The sequence below is a fragment of the Rousettus aegyptiacus genome, unplaced genomic scaffold, assembly GCF_014176215.1.
Source record: "Rousettus aegyptiacus isolate mRouAeg1 unplaced genomic scaffold, mRouAeg1.p scaffold_m13_p_2, whole genome shotgun sequence".
NCBI lineage: Eukaryota > Metazoa > Chordata > Mammalia > Chiroptera > Pteropodidae > Rousettus > Rousettus aegyptiacus.
Window position 1 is genome coordinate 130502686 of NW_023416295.1, and position 25889 is coordinate 130528574.

At 36.9% G+C, this 25889-nt stretch overlaps 1 protein-coding gene across 3 annotated transcripts in view; it reads right to left on the bottom strand.

The window, feature by feature from the left end:
- Positions 1 to 25889, bottom strand: part of DIP2B (disco interacting protein 2 homolog B) — a 179977-nt gene that overhangs the window by 73238 nt on the left and 80850 nt on the right. For all 3 annotated transcript variants that reach the window (XM_016151835.2, XM_036236235.1, XM_036236234.1), the window contains exons 2-3: positions 15984 to 16055; positions 908 to 1036 (exon numbers count right to left, since the gene is read on the bottom strand). In XM_016151835.2, the coding sequence (XP_016007321.1) occupies positions 908 to 1036; positions 15984 to 16055 (201 nt within the window). The remainder of the gene's footprint in view (positions 1 to 907; positions 1037 to 15983; positions 16056 to 25889) is intronic.

Consider the following 25889-nt stretch of genomic DNA (forward strand, 5'->3'; position numbering starts at 1 on the left):
GTGAAGAAGAACAGAGGAGGCTAGGGATCACAGTTGGTTTTACTAGATGAAGGTCAAAATTTTACACTGCTGAATGAGCTCACTTAAGCCTTTTCGTAAATGCAATCGGCTGGGACACAGAATGTGGAGAATCATCTTTTGGTTCTTTACTAATCCCTTTATATGCTGTAAAAACAAACAAACAAACAAAGGGGAGAAAAATGCCACAAACTCCTAGAAGGCCAGGGATGAGAGCTGTAAAGACTAAACCCCTCTGGAGTAGTCAGAATACCCTGCTACTGAACCTGGGCCTCAGCCACAAAAGGCAACACTGGGTGCATGGGAAACAGGGCTTGGGTTTATGATGTGTTTCTCTGCTCATCAGTCTTGGACATGGTATGGCAGGCGCATGCTTCCACTGACGGCCACCGCGTGTTGCCTTTCCCTTCCCACGGGTACTTTTTGGGTCAGAAGAGATAAAATTTAAGGGTTTACTACTCTGAAATTTCATTGTAAGTTATTGTTCCAGCTCCATTTAGTAAAGAGACTAAATTAACAACTCTAACAAATATAGAAGGACCTGACTCTTCCAATAGAGTCCATTGAGCTCTTGCTACATACCACCCAGTGTGACCCAGGCGCTCCCCGCTTACTTACTTATTTACTCACATTGCCTTTGCACTTGTCTGGCTCCCATCCCTGCCCTGAGGCCAGAAATGTCTTATTTGATGTTTCATCCCCAGCACATATTGAGTATCTACTATACCTGGCATATAATAGGTACTTAAAAAATGACTAATGAATGAATAAACATAAAACTGCTGGTGCTGTGAGGGGAAAAAAAACAAACATTAAAAGTTCTCAGGATACACAGATCATACTAAGTCAGTAAAAGCCATTTCGCTGATATTTGTCAGTTTCTTCTCACCTGATCGATATCGTTCATCCCTGGCTCCCCCAGATCGAGTTCGGTGGTACTTAGAAGGAGCGGAAGTTTGAGCTGCAGATGGAGTAGGTGTCTGGTTTCTATGTTCTTTCTGTACTGCTGAATCAGTTTCTAAAAAAGGAAGTTTGGAAGATAGTTATCTGATAACAATAATAGCTAATGGTTTCAGAGTACTTTACATAATTCCCACAATACTCTGAGGTTGGTACTATTACCTCATTTATAGTAAAAATTTAGAGAACTTTAATATACATACAGAAAAATAATACAAAGACATCTAGGCTAAAAAAAAAAAATCATTTTAGAGCCATAACTGTGAAGGGGTGATAGGAGAGAAATAGTAAAAATACATGTAAAGTGAATAAACCATTCCAGAGACTCTAAGAACTAGTAAAGTGGTGGGGCTGGGGGACGTATATGACCCCCTAATCCTGCACAGTGGTACAAAGGAGACCTGGGGAGCTTTGGCCTCCCCAACATAAGGTATTCCAAATAAACACATCATTTAAGCAAAAGTAGGGTGCTTACTATGCAAACATAGCTTCAAGTCATATCTACTAGTTCTTCTTCCAACTGGAGTCACCCCTGAACTTCTGCCCCTTTCCGGTCCCTGGCCTGTCATCATACCCTGCCCTCCTAACATTTGCAGTCTTGAGAATATGAGGAAAGTAGAAACAATAATAAGGTAAAACAATAATAAGAAAAACACCTTAAGTTCTGATATTTAACTGCCCCTTTTTTTTCAAATGGTATTAACTCCTAAGCCATAAATAAATAAATAAAAACATAAGAACATTTAACATAAGATATACTCTTAAAATTTTTTAAGTGCACAATACAGTATTAACTATATGCACAGTGTTGTACAGCAGATCTCTGTAACTTATTCATCTTGCATAATTAAATCTTATTACCCATTAGCAGAGAAACTCCCCATTCTCCATCCTCTCAGTCCCTAGTGACCACCATTCTACTCTGTTTCTATGAGGATGACTATTTTAGATTCCTCATATAAGTGGAATTCATGTAGTATTCATCCTTCTGGGACTGGCTTACTTTAGTCAGCATCATATCCTCCAGATTATCCATGTTGTTACATGTTGCGGGATTTCCTTCCTTCTAAAAGCATATTTTAAGTTTCTTTAACAGCACTTAGTTGTGCCTAGCAAGGCAGCTTACACCTAGCAAATCAAGTGCCCACAATAGTAACATGTAACCTAAACAGCAAATGCACTGCTCTGGACCACAGCTGATAATCAGTTTATAAAGCCAAAAATTTAAGAAGCAGACTGAAAGCACAGTGGTCTGGGGAGTGCAAGCACCAGTCCCACATACCTCGGTAACGGCTGTGGGTATCATGGTGCTACAGGAACTGGGACTCATAATGACAACGTCATATCATTTTTTAAAAAATGATTAGCATGCTAGAGAGGCCGTGTGTAAGACCTCCAATTGACAGTCTCAGCTGAGCCCAGCCCTTCCATCTGCCCCTGCCAAGGTGCTAAGACGTGTGAGTGAAGCCATCTTGGGCCTTCCAAACCAGCCTATACACTAGGGGAAAAGCACTTGGTGACCCCAGTTGCTACCATGTGAAGCAAAAAAATCACCTAACTGAGCCCTGACCAAATTCCTGACCCACAAAATCATAGGATATAATCTAAAGAATTTTATTTTTTTAAATAGTTAAGATTATTTTTTTATACACTATTTTTAAGAAGGCAAAACAGTACATTTTAGGATATTTTCCATTAAAGAGCTTTTATGGATCTAGAAATGTTTATTTTTGATGGTTCCTGGTAGCTGAGATTTTTATTATAAAATACATTAATGGAGCAGAACATGTTTTAACACTGAGATTTTGAAAGGTAATGTCTGGGTTTGCAAATCGAAGTTTTTAATCAATCTCAATTCTCCTGATATAATCCATTTCACAGAAGAACTATACTAAATTCTTAATATTGCAACACCCTATTTAATTTGTTAGTATTATTATTTTAGAACAGGAATCAATAAATTATAGCATGTCTGTTTTATAATAGTTTTATCATAATGCAGCCACACTGATCTGTTTACATATTGCCTATGATGCATTCATACTGTAAAGGCAGAGTTGATTAGTGCCACAGAGACTATATGATCCTCAAAGCCTGAAAAATTTACTATTTGGCCCATTATAGAAAAAACCTGCCAACCCTCAGTCTATAATAATAAAAGCTAACATTTAAGTGTTTGCTTCGTGCTAGGCACTGTACATAGAGAAGCACATATAAAAAGTTTTCACATTTTATTTCTTTTATTTATTCCTCACAACCCTACCAAGTCAGCACTACCACTATCAACTTATTACAGAAAAAGGAACAGAGACATGCATTATTTTATCCAAAGTCACAGAGCCAGAGAATGACAGAACCAAGATTCAAACCCAGCCTAACTTCACCAGTTCTCAACCAGAAAAGGTTGTAAAAAAGGTTATCAAAACTTTCCCAAGACTCTTAAGAGGAAAGTAATCAGAATTAATAATTTACTTTAGGAGTATCTAAATGCTTCAGAAATTTATAGTCGGCAGCTGGACAATAGTTTTGTTTTTTTAATCACCTGCCTTTATGCAAAAGAGTCTGCAAAAAAATCCCTCCACATAGTTTGTGACCATTCATTAGAGAAATTATTTAAAACATTCCAATCAACCTTATAGAACAAAAAACAGAAAGGGGCTATTTTTATTTGTATAGTCAGATGATATATACAGGAAGGAAATCATATTAGCACACATGAGCTACATTGCTTGCAAATATGCACAGAGAAAATGGCTTGGCTTATACAGACAGCACATTAAAACATTGGCTTTGTGTTACTTTAGGGGAAGAGGGTCACAGTGAATATATAAATCACCGATCATTGATTTTTTAAAAATATGTGGATTTGCAGATAGACCAAATCACTCTGCTAAAAAACATGGTGCTTTCGAATTTGATACTAATAATCCAAAGTATAAAAGGAATATTGATTCTCATTTCACAAAGGATGAACACAAATGGCTTATGTATTTTTTACAATTTCTCTCTTACTCAGGCTTTTACTTTATGTTTGTAAATGGAATTAATTAGGAAAAAGAAGATAAGGTGGACTAAAGAATAAATAATTGACACAAAAAATGATAGGGAGGTGACAGGGGAACTGGGAAGATGATACATTTATTTGAGGAAGAATTAGAGAGAATGAACATTCCCACTCAGATTACCTAGGGGTTATCACAGATCAAATCACATGAAAATTAACACAAATAATGACATCTAATGAGAACTGAAAGTCAGATGACACTTTGCCAAGAGATCTACTGAATTGGTACCAAAAAAAAAAAAGAGGCCTTACAACACGCTATTCACCAAGCAACATTAGGATGACGCTTTTTAATGTTTATCTCTGTTCCCTCAGGAATTTAGTCATCCAAGCAGACCAGGACTCATTTGGGTCTAAAATCATGACAAACATTTCATTGTAGTTGGCTAGAAACGAAACCAAAAGGTTGATTTGCAATTTCAATAAGTGGTTGACAAATTTGTTCTGTGAGCATTCCACAGCTGCCCAAAGCATAATGCCGCAAAAACATGGATTTCTGATATAACATTTTGGTTCAAATGTGTAATATACCTGCTTCAAGTTTGAGAGAGGCTTTAAAAGAGAAGGGAAAGAAAAAAAAAGTAAAATGAATTCCTAGGAATCAAATTACTTTAAAATAGAGGAGGTATAAGGTGTAGTTCATCTTTTTGAATGGAAATAATCACTCTCCAATTCATATATAAATTTTAAAACCTTTTATTCCCATGTACTGAAGTTTATTTTTCAGGATATATGATTTACGAATATATTTTATATATGCATTGAAAAAAACTGGAAGCAATACGGTAAAATGTTAACAGCAGCTATTTCTAGGTGATAAAATTTTAGATGATTTATATATTTTTCCACAGGCTTTACTGATTTTTCTGTAATTTAGAAAAGTCCTCTTTTCAGGTTATAAAAATAATACATGTTCATTTTAGAACATCAAGGTAATAGTTAAGTGTAAAGAAGAAAATAAAAGTATTGAATTTTCTTAAATTGAAGGTCATACCATATAGAGCAGATTCTGACTAAAATAAATTAAAATAATGTTCAGTTTTCGGTTTCCTAGATAAATTATGACACCATGAGCAGATTTTCCAATCTTCTAAAATCCATTGTCTCCTTTTTCTTTCTCCAAAAGTAACTGGCAAATCAACACATATTTGGAGGTGAGCAGGAAAATACTATGTCTTAGCTGGATTAAAATAATTTTGGAAGGTTTATTCCTACATTAGCTTATCCGCCAGGGCAACAGTTTATCATGGAAATGGCAGGAAACAATATACCTCAGGTCTCATCAAAGAAAGGATAGGAGTCTGGGGACACAGGGGCATAGTAGGGCATTATTTAACAGCATGTCCAGTGTCAGCTGGGCAGGCAAGATGCTATCTAAAAATGAGTCATTCCCTGGCCAGAGTTTCACACTCCAACCAGATCTCAGGAATTACCTGGGACCCCAAAATAGAGATTTCTCTACTTTGAAATTGTGTACAATTTCACTACCATAGTTAAGATGCTAAAAGCAAGGACAGAATTAACTCATGTATCAACATAATCAATATTAAATGCCATCAAAAATGAGAACTATATTGACTATGCAAACATGTGAAAAGGTCTAAATGGAATGATGTCAAGTCATAAAAGAGCACACAAATATCATGTATATAATATGATTACGACTGTGTATATGTTAAAACTTTTCTATGTACTTATAAAAATCAGATGGGACATAAAATCCCCTGAGTAGCTGGAATAAGGTATTCTGGAGTTCTTTACGATTTCATTGTTTGTTTACAGAAAGTTATATGTAAAATCAAAGTAATTTAAAAAGGCACCCAATACAGGTTAAGTGCTAGAACAAGAGCTGCTAACTTCACAAATCAAGTATTCTTCAAAAACCCTAAATTCTAGTGTGAAACATACTTCAGAGACAAAGAAAATGATTAATCTCTGATTACACAGAGACAACTTCAGTTTGGGGGTTCCTGGATCTTTCGGTCTGTTATACAGAATATCCACTAGGGGTCACCATTATGTTTAAATAGTGTCATAACGTTAACAATAAGTTTAAGAAAAACCACAAATTTTAATTTCTTCTACAACACAAAGCCTCCTTTCTTCATGATCAACATGTACATAATTTATGTAGAAAGAGACATTAGAGTCTTCTATAATTCTATTGTTTGAATGTAATAATAATGATAACATTTAAAAAGTTGCTATTTAGTAGTATAAAACTATGCGAAATTTCCATTCAGGAAGATGGAAAAAAGCCAACCTCAGTTTCTCATCTTTCAACTCTGCCAATGTTTTAACAGATTTTCTCACCTGTAAGAGTAATACAGTGAGACAGGATATGCAGAGGACCAAGTAACACAATTCAACTTTTTATTGTGAACAGAGCAGACCTGCTCACTGGTCTAGGTGCTTGTGTTCAGAGAAGAAATATATTAATATATTTGTCATCAATTCACATATATCTTTTACATTGTGATATGTGCAGAGAAGGAAAAGGCTCTCTGAGGCCACATAATGGGGAATTTAATTTGTATTAGAGTTTCAGGGAAGATCTGTGATGTAGGCTTTAGCTAGGCAGAGGGACAAAAAGGCCGCTATACAAAAGCATGGTATTTGTAGAAGTCCAATGAAGGAGAAAAAACTTGACAAGTCTAAGACTGGTGGGGCTAAAGCACAGTGCAAGAGGTAGGGTGATACAAAATGAGGCTGGAGAAGAAAGCAGGGTCAGGTCACTTTGTGTGAGCCAAAGGAGCAGGCTTTGAAGGCACTTAAACAGGAAATGACAGAATAACAATGATAATACGTTTCTATGCCTCTTTTAACTTTCATGACACCATCTCATTCATTTCATCATCACAATAATACTATCTGATAGATACCAGTAAGGAAGCAGGATACCAACCACAGATTAAATGTTTTTCTTTAGTGAGAGTGTGTCAATAATCACCTTGAATCATTAGAAATACAGCCACCACCCCTTACAAGAGAGAGGGTGGGTGAGGGTACCTTGAATCACTCAGGAAATCTCCTCTAGGAGCCAAAGCACCCTGAGTCACTGAGGAGAGCATTCCTCAGAAGGATGGGTGGTTAATCTCACTGCCTGGGGAAAAGCAGGAAAAAATGAGTGTTTGCATTTGAAGTCTGGAAAAGGGGTGGCCTGTCTGATTGCTAGAGGTAGATTCTGGAAGGGAGGGGATTTGGGAGTTCTGAGTTTGTGAAGTGGCTGGAATCTGAAGAGATCCTGATCCAGAGCTTCCTGGGCACTTGGCATCAGCAAAATAGCTATGCACGGGGCTAAAAGAGCACAATACTAAGAGCTCTAACCTGAGAAACCAAGTGGGTACCTTAGCTGAGCTGAACCATCAGAGTGGCTGATGCAGGAAGTGGGTTTAGCAGTAGGTCAGCATTACTGGTCATGGGATAAGGACCAGTTTTCAACAGCATCCCATGAGGCATTGAGAAGCAGCAGCTGACAGTGAGGCTCTTCCCTTCTGGGTGTGGATACCAATCTGTGGTTGGTATCCTTCTGTACTACCTATATCCCAGGAGGTTCTTAGACAATTCAGGAGGAAAGAGAAGCCCCAAGAGGACTTCCTTCTGATAAGGCATATTGGGATCTGATTGCAATTTGTGCTCCAGTTCATAGTGACTATAATACCCAAACCTAGCAAAGAAAAGAGCAGAACTGGAATAAAAAATTTCATGTTCTTTTCATTTGCTGTGATCTTCACCTGAGAAGGAACTTTTAAATCAAAATGAGATCAAATACAATAGATCTCACCCTCCACTCCTCCAACACACAAAGAAGCATACTATCTCCTTAATATTTATACAGTCGGAAATGTTTTATAGCAATCCAAAATGTTGTTCTTGATTTCGATAGCTGGTTTTAAGCTTATGTCCCTTTGAATTTCCACAGTACTTTGTTTAGAACTCTCTAACAGTGCTTATTTTACTTTATCTTTTATGATGCTGAATTGTATACCTTGTCTTCTCTCTCCTACTATAGTATAGATAACTTGAGGTCAGAGCCTGGTCTCAAGTCATCTTGTTTCTCCTGCAATAATTGGTTCTGGTCTTATACATTGCCTGCTCTCAATATTTTGGATAAAATAAAAAATTAAGATCTTGTCTGTCTCCTCACTTCCACCAATGATAGTGGGTAGCTAGGAAAAACAAAGACAAAAAAATGAAGAGATACCAATTTAAAGGATATGGTTAAATGTTAAACTGAAAAGCCTGATTATTTGTTTATCTCTAAGCCATGCAAGTTCTTTGCAAAAAACGTGTGTCACTCACAATTTTCATATAATTACAATTACATGAAGTCATTAAGAGGTCTTTATCCCTGAGAGGAGTTATCAGAGGTTTTAGAGAGAGAGGATAAAACGCAGGGATTTCTTTTGTTTCATTTTAATTCAAATTATATACACACTTGTATAATCTCAAAGGCAGGACTGAACTTTGAAGAACTGTGATGAAAAGGGTGTGCAACAACTAACAAATGCAGCATATGTGTATACATACTGGAATACCTGACAGTGAGGCTCTTCCCTTCTGGGTGTGGATACCAATCTGTGGTTGGTACCCTTCTGTACTACCTATATCCAAGGAGGTTCTTAGACAAATATCTTCTAGCAAAAGAAACAGCAATCGCAAGAGTAATCCAAGTTTGGGAAAAAATCTTTGGGTCACCAGAACTTCTTATCAGGACAAGCTAGAGAATGTCAGCATATAACTATATTAATAAGCTAATATGTCTTATCCCTACCTAAAAGAGCAACAACAGATAAGAGTTTCGGATGAAAACAATGTGGAAACTAGGCCAAGAAGGAACACAAAAAAGGTGAGATCATGTTCTTCAACAAGAGACAAACACAATTAAATGAACTGAAAGACTTCAAAGGATAAAAAACAAATACACAAAGGTCACAAATAATCTCAAATACGCAAAGAAAGAACAGAATGTTTACACCAATGCCATCAAAAACAGAAGGTGCAGTTAATGTCCTAAAGCAAAAGAGGTGAGTCCAAGAGATGAGATGCCACCAAGCATAATTTTAAACAGCAGCGGAGAGTTGCAAAACAGCTGAAGTAGGGCTTTTCTCAGCCTTGCTCAATTTTAACACCTAAACTGGCTTGCTGGTGAACAACTAAATGAGGTACTAAGGTCTTTGAGATCTTTTAGATTGATAGAAATTATTCCTGAATCAATTTGAACAATCCTTAAATAGAAATGTTAGAAAAAAAAATTCTGATTAAAAGTGAGCAGTTCGCTCTATCCCCACTCCTTCCCAAAATGCCATTAGAATGATGAAGGCCTATAGCAGGACAAGAAAACAATTGGCTCACACAGATGCAGGAAGAAAGATGGCACCAAGAGCTGTATCTATGAAAATAGTAATAAAACTGATTACTGTGCAAAAAAAAAAGGGGGGGGGGGTGTGTAATCCTAGCAAACCAAGTGACTTAGCTTTGAATAATATTTCCATAATCATAATAATGTAAACACTGAATGAGGACTTAACAACAACATACAGTCCAAGCATAAGACGAGAGATGTGAAGAAAGGAGTAAAGGGACAAAGGAAGTGTGTAGTGTCTGTGTGGAGTATGTAAGAGAAAAATTCTAATCGTTTACAGTAAGAAATGAATAAATAATGCCTTGAGTTAAAAAAAAAAGGTAAGAAACAGTAACAAAATGTTACTGAGAAATACAGAGGAGTAAAATACCAGAAGAAACAGTTAAAAGAGTTGAAAGAAAATATCTCCAAGGAAGAAGAGGATGCTGATTATTTTTGCTGTAACAAACCTCCTAGTACCACTTGATTATTTAAAATAGATGGATTAATTTCATTTAAAAATAAAGGTTAAATAAAGAGAAATGCTAAATCTCATGATACTGTGCACAGTCCCTTAAGGTTTAGTAGATCTAAATTAAAAGATAAACTGAGGTAGAAACAAGCTGCCAGAACCAATCACTTTCCAATCTACGAAGTAATCTGCTTCTTCATTACCCGACACTTTCATCTTTACAGATGTGTTTACTAAAGAAGATACTGAAAATTCTAAATGTTCTTTCTGTTCAGTTCCATAAACATTTATATTTATACTATATGCCAGGAACTAATGCTAGAAACTAGGCACATGAAGAATAATTAAAAGAATAATAAGAAAAATAATAAAAGGACGTTCTTGATTTTAAGAGTCCAACAGGAGAGTGAGACATATGAACAAAACCATAATTTATGGGAGAGAGCTTTTTAAAAATGTAACTCAGATAATGGGAGCAGGGACACTTTTTGATAGAACTGGTCAAGGAAGGCTCCTCCGTAGAAGTCCTAGCTGAGCGAAACCCTAATAGACTGAGAGAGCAAGTCAGAGAGTCCTGAGCAGCCCCATCGGTCTTCTCCAATGCTGTCTGCCTCTCGATGCCTCAACAGTACTTGAACACAGGAGGCAGTTGGTAAATATGTGTTGGCCCAAGATTCTGTCAGTAATCCCTGTTATCATTAGAATAAATTCGTTTCTATTAAAGCTAGTTGGAATTATCAGTTACTTGTATCAAAAGTAGTAACTTAAAAGATCAGACCATAGCATCAGCTCAGGGAAGTTGCTTCCCTTACATAAAACCTTCCATTCTCCTGCAACTCCAAGAGCGATTAATTTACAAAGGAGTCAGAGCATGTGTGGTATGAAAATCCAATTCTTTGGGCCATGCCAGAAAAGAGTTAATTTCTGGCTTCTTCTCCCTGCAAGCCTACTAACTGAAGCATGTGGGAAGCTTTATATCCAGGCTCTAACTACTGAAAGATATTCTATGGACAGTTCTTTTCAGAAAGCATATGGCTCAGAATGAAAAGATGTGAACTTACCATACTTTCATTTCTCCCATGATTCTCATAATGAGAGCATCCTGAGGTCCTGAGTATGATTTTAACCTTTATCGAGATATGAATTTTTCATACAGCATGAGCCTTAAATACCAGATAAAGTGTGGGCTTTGTTTAACTAAAGAAACAACAATCAATTTCAGAGTTGGGAGGTTTAAGTGATTTACAAGGATAATTTTGACACAGATTTTTGTCATACAGTAACTTTGGGGTCTAATCCCTGTTATAATAGTGAATTACATTATGCTTATTATTAACCAAAACTGTCCTTACTCAATTTCCACTAATTTCTAAGTATTTTCTTCAACCCTGTGTTCTCTTCCATATCTCCCTAATCTCCTTGTTACATTGTTAATTTTTTAAGTCCTGTTTTAAAGATGTATGTAACATTTGAGAAAAGAAATCTAAAATATACATAAATATGCAACCTAAGACCAATTCCATACAGAAAATCATTCACTAAACTTTTAAATATACATTTTTAGATAAGCCGTGTGCACATAAATTCTTCTAGTAATACAATTACTAGTAGTGTTGCAGGTAGTGTTAATTTTTTTATTTCAAAAGAGATTAGTGGATGATGTTATACACGACACTCAAGTCGCCACCCGCACAGTGAAACATCTCACAACTGGAGTGAATGAAGTCTAACAAGGTAATAGAAAGAGTTGGGAAGAGATTAAATCCTTCTAGAAGAAGTAGGACACTCCAACCCAAAGTGGTAAAACTGACTTTAATTTAATTCTATATCAGACATTAATAAAATGCAGCAAGTTTAAAATTTTAATTCTAATGCCGTTTAAAAAAATCAAACTAAATGCCTTCTTCAAAATCTACAAAGATATATGCGATAAACAGACCAAGGGGTAATCTCTTTTGCTGCAGAACCTGTGGAACGGAGATTACTCAGCCCTACAACATATTCCTTCTGGGGAAAGACATGAATAGGTTCAAGAACAAAGGTGGGAAAAGAAAGTAAACAGAAATTGAGAGAATCTACCACTAAGAAATAGTGACTAAAATATGTAACTACTATAGGATAGACTTTAGGAAAAAGGAAATTGAACTGAGAGAAAGAAGATATACTAAGGAATAGTGGATAAAGACACAATATTAACTACCATTAACTACATAAAATAATAATTGATAATTGAGTCGGTATGTAAACAAGGTGGTACTAAAATATAGGATGGGCAGTGATGGTAGTAAACATTAAAGCATTTTTAAAGTCTTTGTGCTCTTTGGGAGAAGAATTAAGATGTCTAATAACGCAACTCTAGAGAGTCTAGATTTTTTTTTAAAGCCTTAGGATAAAAACATGACAGGGACAAAGACAGTTACTCATAACAAAAGGAACAATCTACAAAGAAAACATAATAATTCTTAATTTGTGTGTACCTAGTAACATAGATTTAAAACCTATTAAGCAAAAAAACACCCCCAAAAACTATAAAGCAGAAGTGGACAGAGATACAGAAAAAACTGACAAACCCAAAGTCATGGTACAGATTTTTCAACATACTCTATCAGAATTGATAGATTAAAATAGCTAAAAAGTTAGGCAGAATAAAAAAGATCTGAACAACGCAATGAACTACTCTGAATTAATGGACCAGAACTATCCACAAATAAAACACAAACAGATGAGTTACAGAAATTTACCAAATGCTAGGCATGTCTTAACAAGGACTTGATTTTGTACAGGCATGTTCTCTGGCCACAGTGAAACTAAGAAACACTTATCTTAGGAAAGAAGACAGAAAATATAAGTATCCAAGTACCAGAAAATTTAGAAAAAGTACTAAACAGTAAACAAAAAGAACATAGGAAGGAAATAGATAGGAGCTGAAAATAATAAATCAGAAAATAGATGCTTAAAAAAAAATGAGTAAAATCAAAAGCCTGTTCATTGTAAAGACAAACTTCTGAGGAGACTGATAAAGAGAGAAAAAAAAAAAGAGGTACAAGTAAACAATATAAACAAAGCAAAGGCTTTAAAAACAAAGAGAATAGCGTAACAGAAATAATAAATTTTAAAAACTTAAACAAAATACACAATTTCCTAGAAAAATTAACTTGCCAAAACTGGCTCATGAAGAAACAGAAAACTGATAGAACTTGGTGATAGACAAGAGGTAGGGAATGAAAGAGATGCTGAAGATGACTTTTAAGTCTAATTTGTTGGGCTTATGGATGTGAGTTCTATTTATTCAGAAGGAAGAAACTAGAAAAGAAGCATTGGAGCAGGTTGGCTATCGTTCTATTTGGTTATTTTTTGTTTTATATGTGTGTAAACACATAGGGAGGGGTTGGTGCTGGTAGTAGGGGTAGTATGCATAAGTCATAAATGTAATGGCTATGTTTGGATATGTTGAAATGGAGGTTCTTTTTAATACATATAAATGGAGATGTTAAGTATGCAGTTGGATCTATGGATCAGGAGCTCAGGAGAGATCTGGGGTGAAGATACATATTTGGGAGTTACCTGTATTTAAAAGATAATTAGAGCTACAGGATATTGCTGAAATACTCTAGGCAGATAGAGCATTGGTTCTCAAAGTCTGAGCTCTGGTTCAGCAACCTCAGCATCACCTGGGAACTTGACAGAAATGTGAATTTAGGGGCCTACCCCTTGACCTACTAAATCAGAAACCCTGAGAATGGGGTGTTGCAACTTTATATTAACAAACCCTCCAGTGATTCTGATATGGGCTAAAATTTGAGAACCACAGATGTAGAGTGAGACGTTAAAGAGGGCCTGAGGCCTTGCCTTGAGAATATCAACATTTAACAGAGGAGGATGAGCCTACAAGGATGACTGGGAGCAACAAGAAGAGGAGAAAATGAAAGTACTTTCATTTTAATATCATTAAAATGAAAGTATTTCAAAAGAAGTGTTTCAAGAAGTAGAGCAGAAGTAGAGTGGCAAATACTACTAAGATATCACTTATGATAGCTCTAGAAGGGAGTGAAATGGGTTGAGAAGCAAGCAGGAGTTAAGAAAACACAGATAGTAAGTGTTTGATCAGTTTGATCATAAAGGAGAAGGAGAGGGAGGAGGTGGAAGCGGTAGACAGGGAAGATTTTTTTTTTAATAGAACAGTAACGAGCACGATGAACTGCTGAGAGGAAGGCTCTGGTTCAGAAGGAAAAAATGACTGTACAAAAGAGAAGGGGAACTGACAGTGATGGTATACTGAGGGGGCAATGCAACTGGCGGCCTCAGCAAAAGGAACATTTTATTACTGACAGTGTTCGGAACTGCTATACAAGGTGACAATAAAAAGCAGACCAACTTTTTATTGGTTTTATTACTACGTTTTAAATTTCTTTTGATCCCGCACCCCTTATTGCCTGCACTGGAGGTAGCCCACTCCAAATGCCCTATCCTTGATATCACTAGATGATAGTACAAAGTTTATGAGAAGGGAGAAGAGGTGCCACTTAAAGCACAGGTGGGAGGACTGTTCTTGGATAAGAGGGACAGATCACTTTTTTAACCAGAAAAAGGTAAACAATTTGAGCACAGATGTGGCAAGTATGAAGTGTGGTAGCAGGAAACTAAAGAATCACCATCAAATGGCTTTTATTTTTCTCATGAGGTCATCAGCAACACCATCCCTACCATGAGATGCTATGTCACATTCATTTGGCCCACTGCACTCAAACATATGATTTGTCAAATCCATATTCACTAAGCAACCTTCTACTTGGGATTTGGCTCCCCGTGGGGCACTAATGTGCTGATCACACAGACTTGAGTGTGTCTCAGTGGTTTCTCATAGTAAATTGATAAACTAGCTTCTGAACATGATTTGGTTTCTACGTAGGCTGACTACAGATAATAGATCATGGTCCTTTTATAGTTATATTTCTTACTGAGTTATTTTCTCAGGATCTGATTGTTTTTATACAAAATGACTAAAGTAAATCTCTAGGCCTACAGTGGCATAGGCCAGATCCACAATTAAGCAGCCAATCAGAGTGCTCTCCTTCTCTGTCATGCCTTGCTCAGTAAGAGCTAGATTTAATTAGCTGTCGCTGGCCCAATTTCTACCTCTTCTCTCTCAATTCATTTATATAATCATCTGTTTACTAAGACACTTTAAATTGGCTATCACTGCACTGATCCACTAGTTTTTGTAGGGAGGAATTTCTAAGAATAATGCAGGAAATAAAGACTTCGATGAAATATATTGAACAAAGACCTCAATGAAATATATACCACCATTATTCATTGAACAAATATTTACAGACTATATACTCTGTGCAAGTCTTGATATTAGAACTGTGAGGGATACAAAGTACTCAAAGGTATTTATAAACCAGAAATAAAAGCAATTAGCTCCACAAAGAACAGGCTTGTGGAAGCGGACTTTGATTGCAGGGGGGGAAATTAGAAATAAAGAAAAAATTCCTTATAATAAAAGTGATTAAAGCAGAAATAGGCTATTAAAGGAAATCCTAGCATCTGAGTAACTTTAAAACTATGATGACTTAGAAACAGAAAGCCTTGCCTGGTTACAACAATCCCTCTTTCTGATATATAGGAAACATGCCAGTCTCTTTGCAGAAGGTATAAGCCTGGCTGTGAATTAGTTCAAATTTAAAAGTTTATTTAGGGTTCTTACCCCCAGGTCCTCAAGTAAGTACCCTAGTCCTTGAGCTGCCTTGTAATACTGACTCTGTCCTTTTTCCTCTTTGCTGCCCTTGCTCCTCTCTATCACAGTCCGTGCTCGGGCACAAATAAGATGCAGTTTTCCCATGACCTAGAATTTTCTGCCACTGAATCATGTCACCTATACACGGACACACTGTCACCCAAGCTCTGCGTAAATGATTTGATATCCTTAGGTATTTTAAAAGTGCCTAGTACACAGCCTATACTCAGTTAAGATTCATTTCCTCCTTTCTTTCCTTCTGCTTTTTTTCTCCCCTAGTGGGGGCGGGGGAGGGACGGGAACCAACAAAAGACGGATCTCCTGTAAAATAGCATTCTTTAGTGTAAAAATACTGAAAAGGTTGAAATCACTGCTCATTGCCTACCTTGTGTCTGCGGGACGTAAGGAGACAGCAGTTTTGACCTTTTCTTTTCATATCCTTTCTGTGTGATGTCCCCTAAAATAGCAAGAAACAGAAATAGGTTATGTATTATTCTTATACTATGGCTGCTCACTGTAAAAATAAAATTAATTACAGAGTGCTATAGAATTACCACATAGAGAGTAAGAAAAAAATGTATAGTTCTTTGCCAGGGATTTTGCTGCATGTGATTTCCCACAGGCTTGGAGCTGACTTCTTGTGGAAAATTGTAGGGCTTGTCCCTATACCAATCTAGCATAGAAATATGATGCATACCATGTCGGAGGTTCCCAAGTTCCTAGGTGCCCCTCGTTTCTTTGGTATTTAATATATACCAAAATGGAACACTGCAAGGCTGGTATAAAATGGTCTTCTCTCCAAAGTTTCAGTTTGATCAAATGAATACAATTCAATTACATTGCTAACTGATCCATGTAAAATCAAAAGTCTAGGTAAGGGGAGAAGTCAAGGTTCAGGCACATAGATGGGATACTTGAAAGGCCGTTCTGCACCCTAGTACCTGAGTAGGAACCTGGGGCTGGAACTCCCACATCCTATCCCTTCAGTTGACTGGTCTGTATTATTTATATACATGTATGTCTTTTTCACAAGATTAAATAAAAAAGTACACATGAAGCACATAAAAAGTACATATACAATAAGTGCAATAAGAATAAACTGATTAATAAAGTAGAAAAGGTGTAGTTGAAGCCAAGAAACATGCTAAGTACTAAAGGAAGGGTAGCAAATGAATGGGTAGAGAGCAGGATCAAAAGAAATAGGAAATGCAGAAGAACAACAGGACATTCAAGGGAGACAGAAATTCAAAGCTGGGGGAATAAATATATGTGAGGAGGTGACGTGACAGAGTATTGTTTTCCAAAAAAGAATTGTTTTTGGTCAGAGAAAACTTTATGTAAAAGTCAAATTTTAGTACAAGAAGTAATTTATGTAATCAAATTTACAACATTTACTTAATAAATAGTCAATGTGCATCAGGGGGCATATTTTGATGAACACAGAGATTTGAAGTCAAGAGTGATGAATGTCAGTTGGCCTCAGCATCTAATAGAGTAGACAATGGACAAGTAGCAGCGCGCACTGACTAGGTTACGCAGGAGCGTAACGATCGCAGAGTGTAGCAAGTTCTCTTTCTGAAGAGAATGGGATCAAGGGTAGAAGCCAGAGAGATCAGCTGTTGCCCTAATTCTGCTACAGTGACCTGGGCAAGTTAGTAGGAGCTTAAATGAAAGAAAGTGGTAAAAGGGATGAAAAGAAGTGAATGGATTGAGAGACATTACAGAGGAAGACTGGTTAGGATTTGAGCATTGGTTGGGTATCCTGTGAAGATTTCTCCAGCCTGAACAACCAGGCAGTTGGTGGTGATAGTCACTTACCAAAAAAATACAGCAAAAAGCTGCCATATTGGTAGACTGAAGTAAATGAGAGCTGAGCTTAGGAAAGGCCTGTGAAATATGCAAGATGTCCAATTAACAGACAGATGGAACTAGAACTCAAGAAAGAGATATAGATTTGGAATCATAAGGCTATAGTTGAAAAACAAATTGATACAATCTCTTTGGAGTAAATTTGACAATTTTTAATTTAACAATTTTTATCAGTTTTGATCCAGCAACTACATTTCTAGGAATTTATTCAATGATAATATTCATAGGGGTGCACAAAAATCAATATAAGAATACTCCTTCACCCATTCTTTGTAATGAAAAAACTAGACTCTAGATGCTTACATTATAGGCCATCTATACCATTGGCTTTCAGCAGGAATGATTTTTGTTCCCCAGGGGACAATTCACAATGTCTGGAGACATTTTTGTCACAACTGGAGGAAAGGGCGCTACTGGCATCTAGTAGATAGAGGCCAACCAAGGATGCTGCTGAGCATCCTGCAATGCACAGGACAGCCCCATAACAAAAAATTATCCAGTACAAAATGTCAATAATTCTGAGAATGAGAAACTCTAATCTACATAATAATATGCAGGTATTGCAAATGTATTGACACAGGAAAATGTCTAAAATACCTTAAGGGTAAAATGCAAGTTGCAGAACAGTAGGTATAATATGATCTAATTTTGTAAAAAAAAGAATAGTAATAGATATGTTTGCATATATACAGAAAATAGTCTGGAAGGCTACATATACTAAATTAATGTTTACCCTTGGGGGGACAGGATTATGGGGGATTTTCAATTGTTCTATATACTTTAAAAGAGGTTGATTTAAAAAGTACACTGAATAATCTGTATAATCTCAAAAATAATTTTTTAAGAATGAATAATTCTGTGTATATATATAATTGTTAACAAGATTAGATGGTCACAGTATGTAACAGGAAAAAAGGCAAGATACTAAATGGTTTATATAGTGTATTCAATTTTTAGAACTTTTACACACACATGCATAGAAAAAGTTAGGATTTTTATACACTAAAATATGAACCGTTGTTAACTATGGCTTGCAAGATTATGGGTTGATTTTAGCTTTTTTTGTCTTTTTGGTTTGCCTGTATTTTCTAATATTTCTACATTGAATATCCATTATTTCAAGAAACAGTATTTTAAAACTGCAATCATAACTACTTATTAGGCTACACAAATTTAATCACAATGGCCCTTCATCTGTGTTTGTCTAGTGAAATAAGAAAAACCCACAGTACATTTTTTGGAAATAAAAAGCAAACTTTGTCAAATTAGCAAATTACATCCATCTGTTCATTAAGATATTTTAAATTGGCTGTTACTACATTGACCCACTAGTTTTGTAGGAAGAAATTTCCAAAAATAATGCAGGAAATGAAAGAAAGACTTCACTGAAATATGTTGGTACATCACCAGTATTATTTATTCCATTATTCATTCAACAAATATTTACGGACTACATACTGTGTGCAAGGCTGGATATTAGAACTATGGTGGATACAGTTCTTCAGCAACACACACAAGTAACAGAGATTCTGGAGCCTACCAAGGAAACCTTAGAAACAGGAAATCATGTCTTTTATTGCAAAAGAAACAATAGACCATTCTCCTGTCCCATTTCCCACTCTCAAGCTCCCCTACCTCCACCAAACTAACTCTCCCTCCCTCCCCCTCTCTCTCTCCTTGGAGGACACTACTTCTGCTGGCTCAGAACACTTCTGATAAAGTACAAGGCCTTTAAAAGCTTTCTTAAGTGCTTAGAGTTTCAATCATTAACTGTCAGAAAGTAATCATGGGACTGTTAAACCTGGTATCCTAGACGTTAATCGACCATCTCAAGTTTTGGAAAAAGTCAATCAAGAGAGTCTAAGTTAGCCATGCCAATTAGCTCCATTGGAACTATAAACAAACAGAGACACTAGGAGACCTAGGAGATGAACTGCAATAAGAACATGAAGACTACAGTGATGAGCTACATACTAACTTAAAAATGCCCTCCCCCTTTTCTGTGACCACAAGGTCCTACTCAAAAGTCACCTCCTGTGTGATGCCTGCCACCACTTGTTAGTCACTTCTTCCTGGTGACCCTACAACTCTGCACACACTTTTATGATAACACTAAGCACAGCACTGGTATTTTATTTGTTTACACATCTGTGCCCCTACTAGACTGTGTACTTGAGGGCAGGAACTGTGTCTTGTTCATCTCTGTAGCCCGCCCACATCCTGGCACAATAGACACTTATTGAATGAGGGACTGAATGAATTAATAAAATGGAGGCAGTGAGGTAACAATAAATCAAAGAGACATGTGTACTTGGGTGGAAAACTGGAAATGGGAGAAAAAGAGGTCTTTACGTTAGCAGGATCCAAAAGGCTCAGGGAGAGAAATTTAGCGAACTAAGAGTTTACTGAAACTTAACAGCTAGAACCTCAAATATGGCCAAAGAAGTAACACTTGGCTAGCCTGAAGAGAGGAATAGTACATAAATCACTGGGTACTAAAAGCAAAGGAGCTCCATCACATATCAATGTATCTTTTAGCCAGAAAGCAAGACCAGACAGAGGAATTCAGTTATCCCACATAATTGAATTTGTTATTCCACATTTCTGTCATCACCCAGTTACAGTCTGTGTCCTTAGTCATTCTCACCACCTGAAGTTAAACAGTTTTTGCTGCACTAAAGCAATGTTTTCTAAACTTGCCCAATTTTTAAGAATCACATATTTAAATACAAATTCCCAGGCCCCTCTCATGAAGATTCTGATTTACTACGTTTGGGTTAAGACCCAGATACCTGTATTTCTAACAAATGCCTTGCAATGAGTCTTTAAAATCAGGCAAGTTTGGAAATTGCTTCACTGAAGAATCATGTCTAAAGTGTGTTGGGCAGTCCTGCTGACTTACGGTGAGGAGGGTATGAGAAAAGGAGAGGAAGAATGTTGTCTGGGTAACATAGCCTCGAGGGAGAGCATGGAACCTCAGGAGCTCACAAACACTAAGTCACATCACAGGCATTCTTACTCAGAACAGACTGTTTTTGCCATCTGGCATATAAACAAAAAGGAGTGCCATAACTATACCTGTATAAAATTTGCATTAAAATGGCATAGATCTGAGTTAAACCCGTTGTTCAAGTTTTTTGAGAACTAAACAAATAAAGGGAGGATTAGCCTTCCCACCCACTACTGTAACGTATTTCTCCGCCCACCAGTACACTTAGGAAAATATGCTTCCAGGGGTCTGCAGTGCCTGGCAGGTGTGGAGGGACCTGATAAGAACAACCAAGAGACAAGCCCTGGAACAGCTAGGGACCCACACGACTTACACCTGTCTAGTTGCCCCAGCACTACCACAATCTTGAATAGCCAATACTAGACATGTGGAAAGATACACGTGTGGTACAGAACAGAAAGGAAATATATTCCCAACTTCTCTCCTCAACACTTAAAATCAATGAAAATGGCTTGGTATAAGTAGTTGACAAATCATCTTCAAGCTGACTGACAGAGGAGGAGGTGTGTGTGAGCCTACCAACCAATCCAAGCTTCTTAAAGGTCAGCGGGGATAGGAGGAATAGTCCTACAAATGAGTTAGCCATAGAGTGTATCTTTAGTAGATGAGGCGGCACCATGCTGTGGTGAAGAACGTAAGAGATGGAGCTCAACAGAACCATATCTGGAGTACAGCCTTATCAATTCCTGGTTACTTGACTCTAGACAAGTTTTACTTGATCTCTTGATATGTCTCAGTTTCTATGTCTGTAAAATGGGGAGCAATAATATCTACCTGGCAAAATTTTTATTGTGATTAAAAGAACTTAATATGGAGTCTGGGCTACAGAAAGTACCAATATCAACAAACTTTTACTAAAAGTCTACTGAAGCCTACCCTACTGACCAAGTGGGGTAAGAGTAGGCAACCATGTCACAAAGAAAGGAGACCAAGGCAAACAAGCATTACTCATACTCCAGTAAGTGCCATGGGAGAGATGCATACCAACTGCAGTGTGGAATCCAGAAGGAAGGATCATGATCTCTGCCTGGGTAGGGAGAGAAAAGCTTTACAGAGCAACCAACATTTTGGTTTGGGTCTCATCTTTCATTCTAATATCAGAAATATGGCATAAGCTCCTAATGATGCAGTCATTTAGTGGTTTACTGGTTTTCCTCTGCTGCTGACTTTGTGTGGGCACGGCCATGTTTGGTAGTCCTTTTAGGATTCTTATCTCCCAGAGAGAAGTAGGGCAATGTTAAATAATTTTCATAGATGAACTTATACAGCACCCTGAGCAATTAGGTGCTAAATAAACACAGAGTTTAGGAAATTCTGGAGGGTCACCAGTTTCTATGTATGGACAGAAAGAAAGGATTACAGCTCCAGCCATAAACTCTTTCTGCTCCAATTAAAATAAAAAGGTATGTGCCACTAGGGCCCTGCCTCAAAGTCACACCTATTCAGACAGAGGTGGCAATGGCTGGGGTACTTTGAGGATATCATGAAAAATAGTTTTAAGCAGTGAATGGATGACATGTAGTGTTAAACAAATAATTACAATAAAAGTGGCAAGTGCTACAATATGAATTATGTACAAAGTCCTCTGAGAGTACAAAAGAAATAATGATAAAATTTAATACTCAATAAGAATAAACAACAATCATCAAGGGCTTACTTTGTATCAGTCTCTGTTCCAAGAGGGTCACGACAGCCCTACAAGGTGATATTATCATCATTCTCATTTTATAGGAGAGGTGACGGAAGCACAGGAAGTTTAAGCTACTTGCCAGTCATACCTAGTATGTGCTATGATTAGGATTTGAACCCGGGCAGACCTTGCTCCAGGGCCTCTCTTCTTAAACACTACCCTATATTCATTTTCAGAAAGAAGATCCAAATTTGGCTTCAGAAAGATTGAGACAACGTCAGAAGTTGCTCTTAGATTGAGTCTTGAAGGATGACTGTGAGGAGAGACAGACACTGAGGGGCAAGGCACAGTTTCTGGGACCCAGAGCTGTGGAAAAGAGTGGCATACTTGGAATGAGAGAAAGATATAAAAGATGTAAATTCAATCTCTGATGAATAGGATGCTGGCTCTGCTACTGCTCCAGACAAACAAGAAGACTCTACCATTTGTGCCTCAACATGGAATCTTCAGACACTTGGAATTTAGGGCTGATATTTATCTCACGGGTTATCAATTTACATCCTTCCTGATCGGCTGGAGGAGAAGAAAATGAGGGTGAGATTGAGCCAAAGCGAAGTATGAAACAGGCTTTATCAGGGTCTGCAGGCGAGGTTCTCTGGTCCCGAGGAAAGGGGCCAGAGAAGTCGCACGTGTCTGGGTATAGGCGCGGTTTTTAAAGGTGTTGGCCCAGGATGTCGGTGGGGTTACAGGGCAGGGACTTTTCAGTTCAGCTGATCTCAGGATGTCGGTGGGGTTACAGGGCAAGGACTTCTCTGTTTGGCTGACCCCGCCGCCCGGGAAGCCTCTGCTGTAACTTTGGTCGTGAGCTGTCGGCCATCTTAGGTATTGAGCCACCGTCCCGCTGGCGTAGTGGCCCCCATGAGCATCCGAACACTTCCTCCTTCGTCATTAAATGTCTCTATATAACAGAACCATCACTCTAACTTTTCAAAATAGTCTGTCATCCATTTATTTGATTTTCCTAAAAATCCTCTTCATAAACAAAAGATATCACCTTTATGAAAGAACAAGAAACTGAGACGTGAAAGATAAAAATATCTTGGTTAAGGATACACAGCTAGATCAGAATCTGGGTCTCTGGCCTTCTTACTGTTCTTCACCCATGGTTTATCTGTAGGTGGTCCCTAAATCAAATACAATAAAAGTATAAAACTAACCTATTGTTCATAAAATGAACAATATGGGATAATTTGTATGACTCACTCCAAAATATAGATGACTTTCCAGAAGGCATTAAAAATCTCACCACCACCACCACCCCCATAGGACCCTGTGTGAATTATCTCTTAATTATCTTTTAAATGAGACTGCCAACTGTAACAACTAGGTCCAAGTCTAGTTAAAAAATGGTCAGCAAGAGGTCAATATACATCATTACTAAATATTCAGCTAAAAGAGAATGTGGCCTTTATTTTTAAGAAGTAATTAAGAAGGAAAGAAATGAAACTAAGAAGAAAACATTCTAGAATCATCACCTTCAAATCTGTAACTGTATCTAATAAACCTATTCTATCCTCCGTATTTAAGTCTTGGACCAGGAAAGTGGTACATGTTGGATATGGCTGGAGATGGGGCATAGGACTGGGAGTATGGCTATTCATAGATAAGAGATTTAAGTAGACACATATAGAGAAAGAGCCAAAAATACAGCTGAGAATGTGAATGAGGTCAATCTTAGCAGAAATGAAAAAGGCAGAAGATTTGGATCATATCCAGGAGATACTGGCTATAAGACAAAGAAAAATCTTTATTATTAAATTTTATCATGTTCTCTTTACAACAATAATTCCATTCAATGAATTACATACATGTAGCAGCCACTCATCCTCCAAATGTTCTCCTTCTAGAGGTGATACATAAAAGCTCACAAAAAAAATAAAATAAAATAAAATAAAGGCTTACAGCCACATAAAACAATGGCCTTACCCCTGAAAGTAGAGAGGGTGCATTTGGCATTTGTCTCGTCCTATCTATTTTTCTTTTCCTTCTTTTTTTTTAAAGCCAGTTTGTTCATTTGTTTGTTTATTCTTTTTTTCTTCATACATATATAATTTTTTTTTAATTTATTTTCTTATTTTCCCTCTCTCCCCTCCCCTCTCTATTTTTCTTGCAATATCTGAACTGAACGTGGCCAAGAGGAATCCAAAGAATTAAAAACTTTGAATTATTTTTAAAACTCTCTATAGCTTCCTTCTACATATAGGTAGAAAGAATCTTATGTTGAAAGGAGGGTGAAAAGATACAATATTTTTATAGCTTAGCCAGAAATAAACCTCTTTTAAAATATTTTAATCTATTGAAAGACAATGAGAATTTTTATTTTATCTAATTTTTCTGTTGCAGGGAAAAATATCAGTGGTTCTATTTAAAAGTCTTCAAATGGCAGCCTTAAAAGATATAGTTTCTTTTCTTTTAAATCAAACTTGCTAATCTTGCAAAAATTTGCAAGGCAATTAACATCAGGACTTTTGAATATCCATTCTCAGTAGATGTCCTCTCACCTCATTTAAAACAATAACTAGACATTTTTCACATCGAGAACTTGAGAATAAGCCCAGATCGCTTTCTCCCAAAACTCAAATCACAGAATTGTTTTGGCTGCACAGTTCTGTTTTCTAGGTCATATATATGACTTCTTACAGATGGTATTTCACCTAAGGCACCAAGCAAGTTCAAACAAACAAAAAGCAACAGAGTAAAACATTTGAAACACACTGAGAAACTGAACTCTAAATCTGACTACATCATCAGGCAGCTGGCTAAATTAATCCATCTAATGCAAAAGGTATGTACATTTGTCCATTAGAAAAATTATGTCTGCAAATAAGATATTTGCTATACAAATGACCCAAATGTTTAGTTTAAACAGAGCAAAAGGATCCCTGGGATGGTTCAGTTGGTAGAAAAAGCAAGGGTTCTAGCCTCAGGCAGACCTGGATTTGTACCCTGAGTCTGCCATTTACTGGCTCCTTGACAAGTTACTGAACAACTCTCCCTCAATTTCATAATAGGTAAAACTGGAATAACTCCTACCCTGAGTGCTTATGATGAGTCTTGAGTGAGGGAATCAATATAAAAGTCCCTGGCACATCGCACACATTCAACTACTTCTATTTGACACCACCTCAGCCCCAGCCCTACCTTTAAGTCCAAACGATAACTTTATCCTTAAAAGAGTTATTTAGAAAATTCTGAGTTGGTAGGTTCTCATTTAAAAAAAAAAAAAAAAAAAAAGGAGAGAATGCATTAAGTATCTCTAAAGTCACATTGTGGTGTTAGATCCTCAGCAGTAAGAGTCAATATTAGTTGTGCCAGTACCTTTGAGTGCTGAAGTCAAAAAGAAGGAAAACTTACATCAAAGAGGAGGTACAAATGTCTAAACCGGAAATGAGTAGAGATTAGTTTAAATGAATATATGTAAATGTATGCAAATAAAACAGTGCCATTATGCACAAAACAAGATTACACACATCTAACTATGGATACTGTGATTTTAATTTAGGGCTAAACTGCAAATACTCAGGGGAAAACTCCCAACTCTAAAAAAAAAGAAGAAGAAAAGAAAGAAAGAAAAAAAAAAAAAGCCAGGAAAAAAAGGCACTTTTCTTTATAGCTTCTTCTTCTACCTTTTACCTTTAATTTTCCTCAAAAAATTAGAAAACTGTTTCTTGTAAGAACGGCTAGGTATATTCGATTATTCTGCCTTTGTTCTGGCATCCATC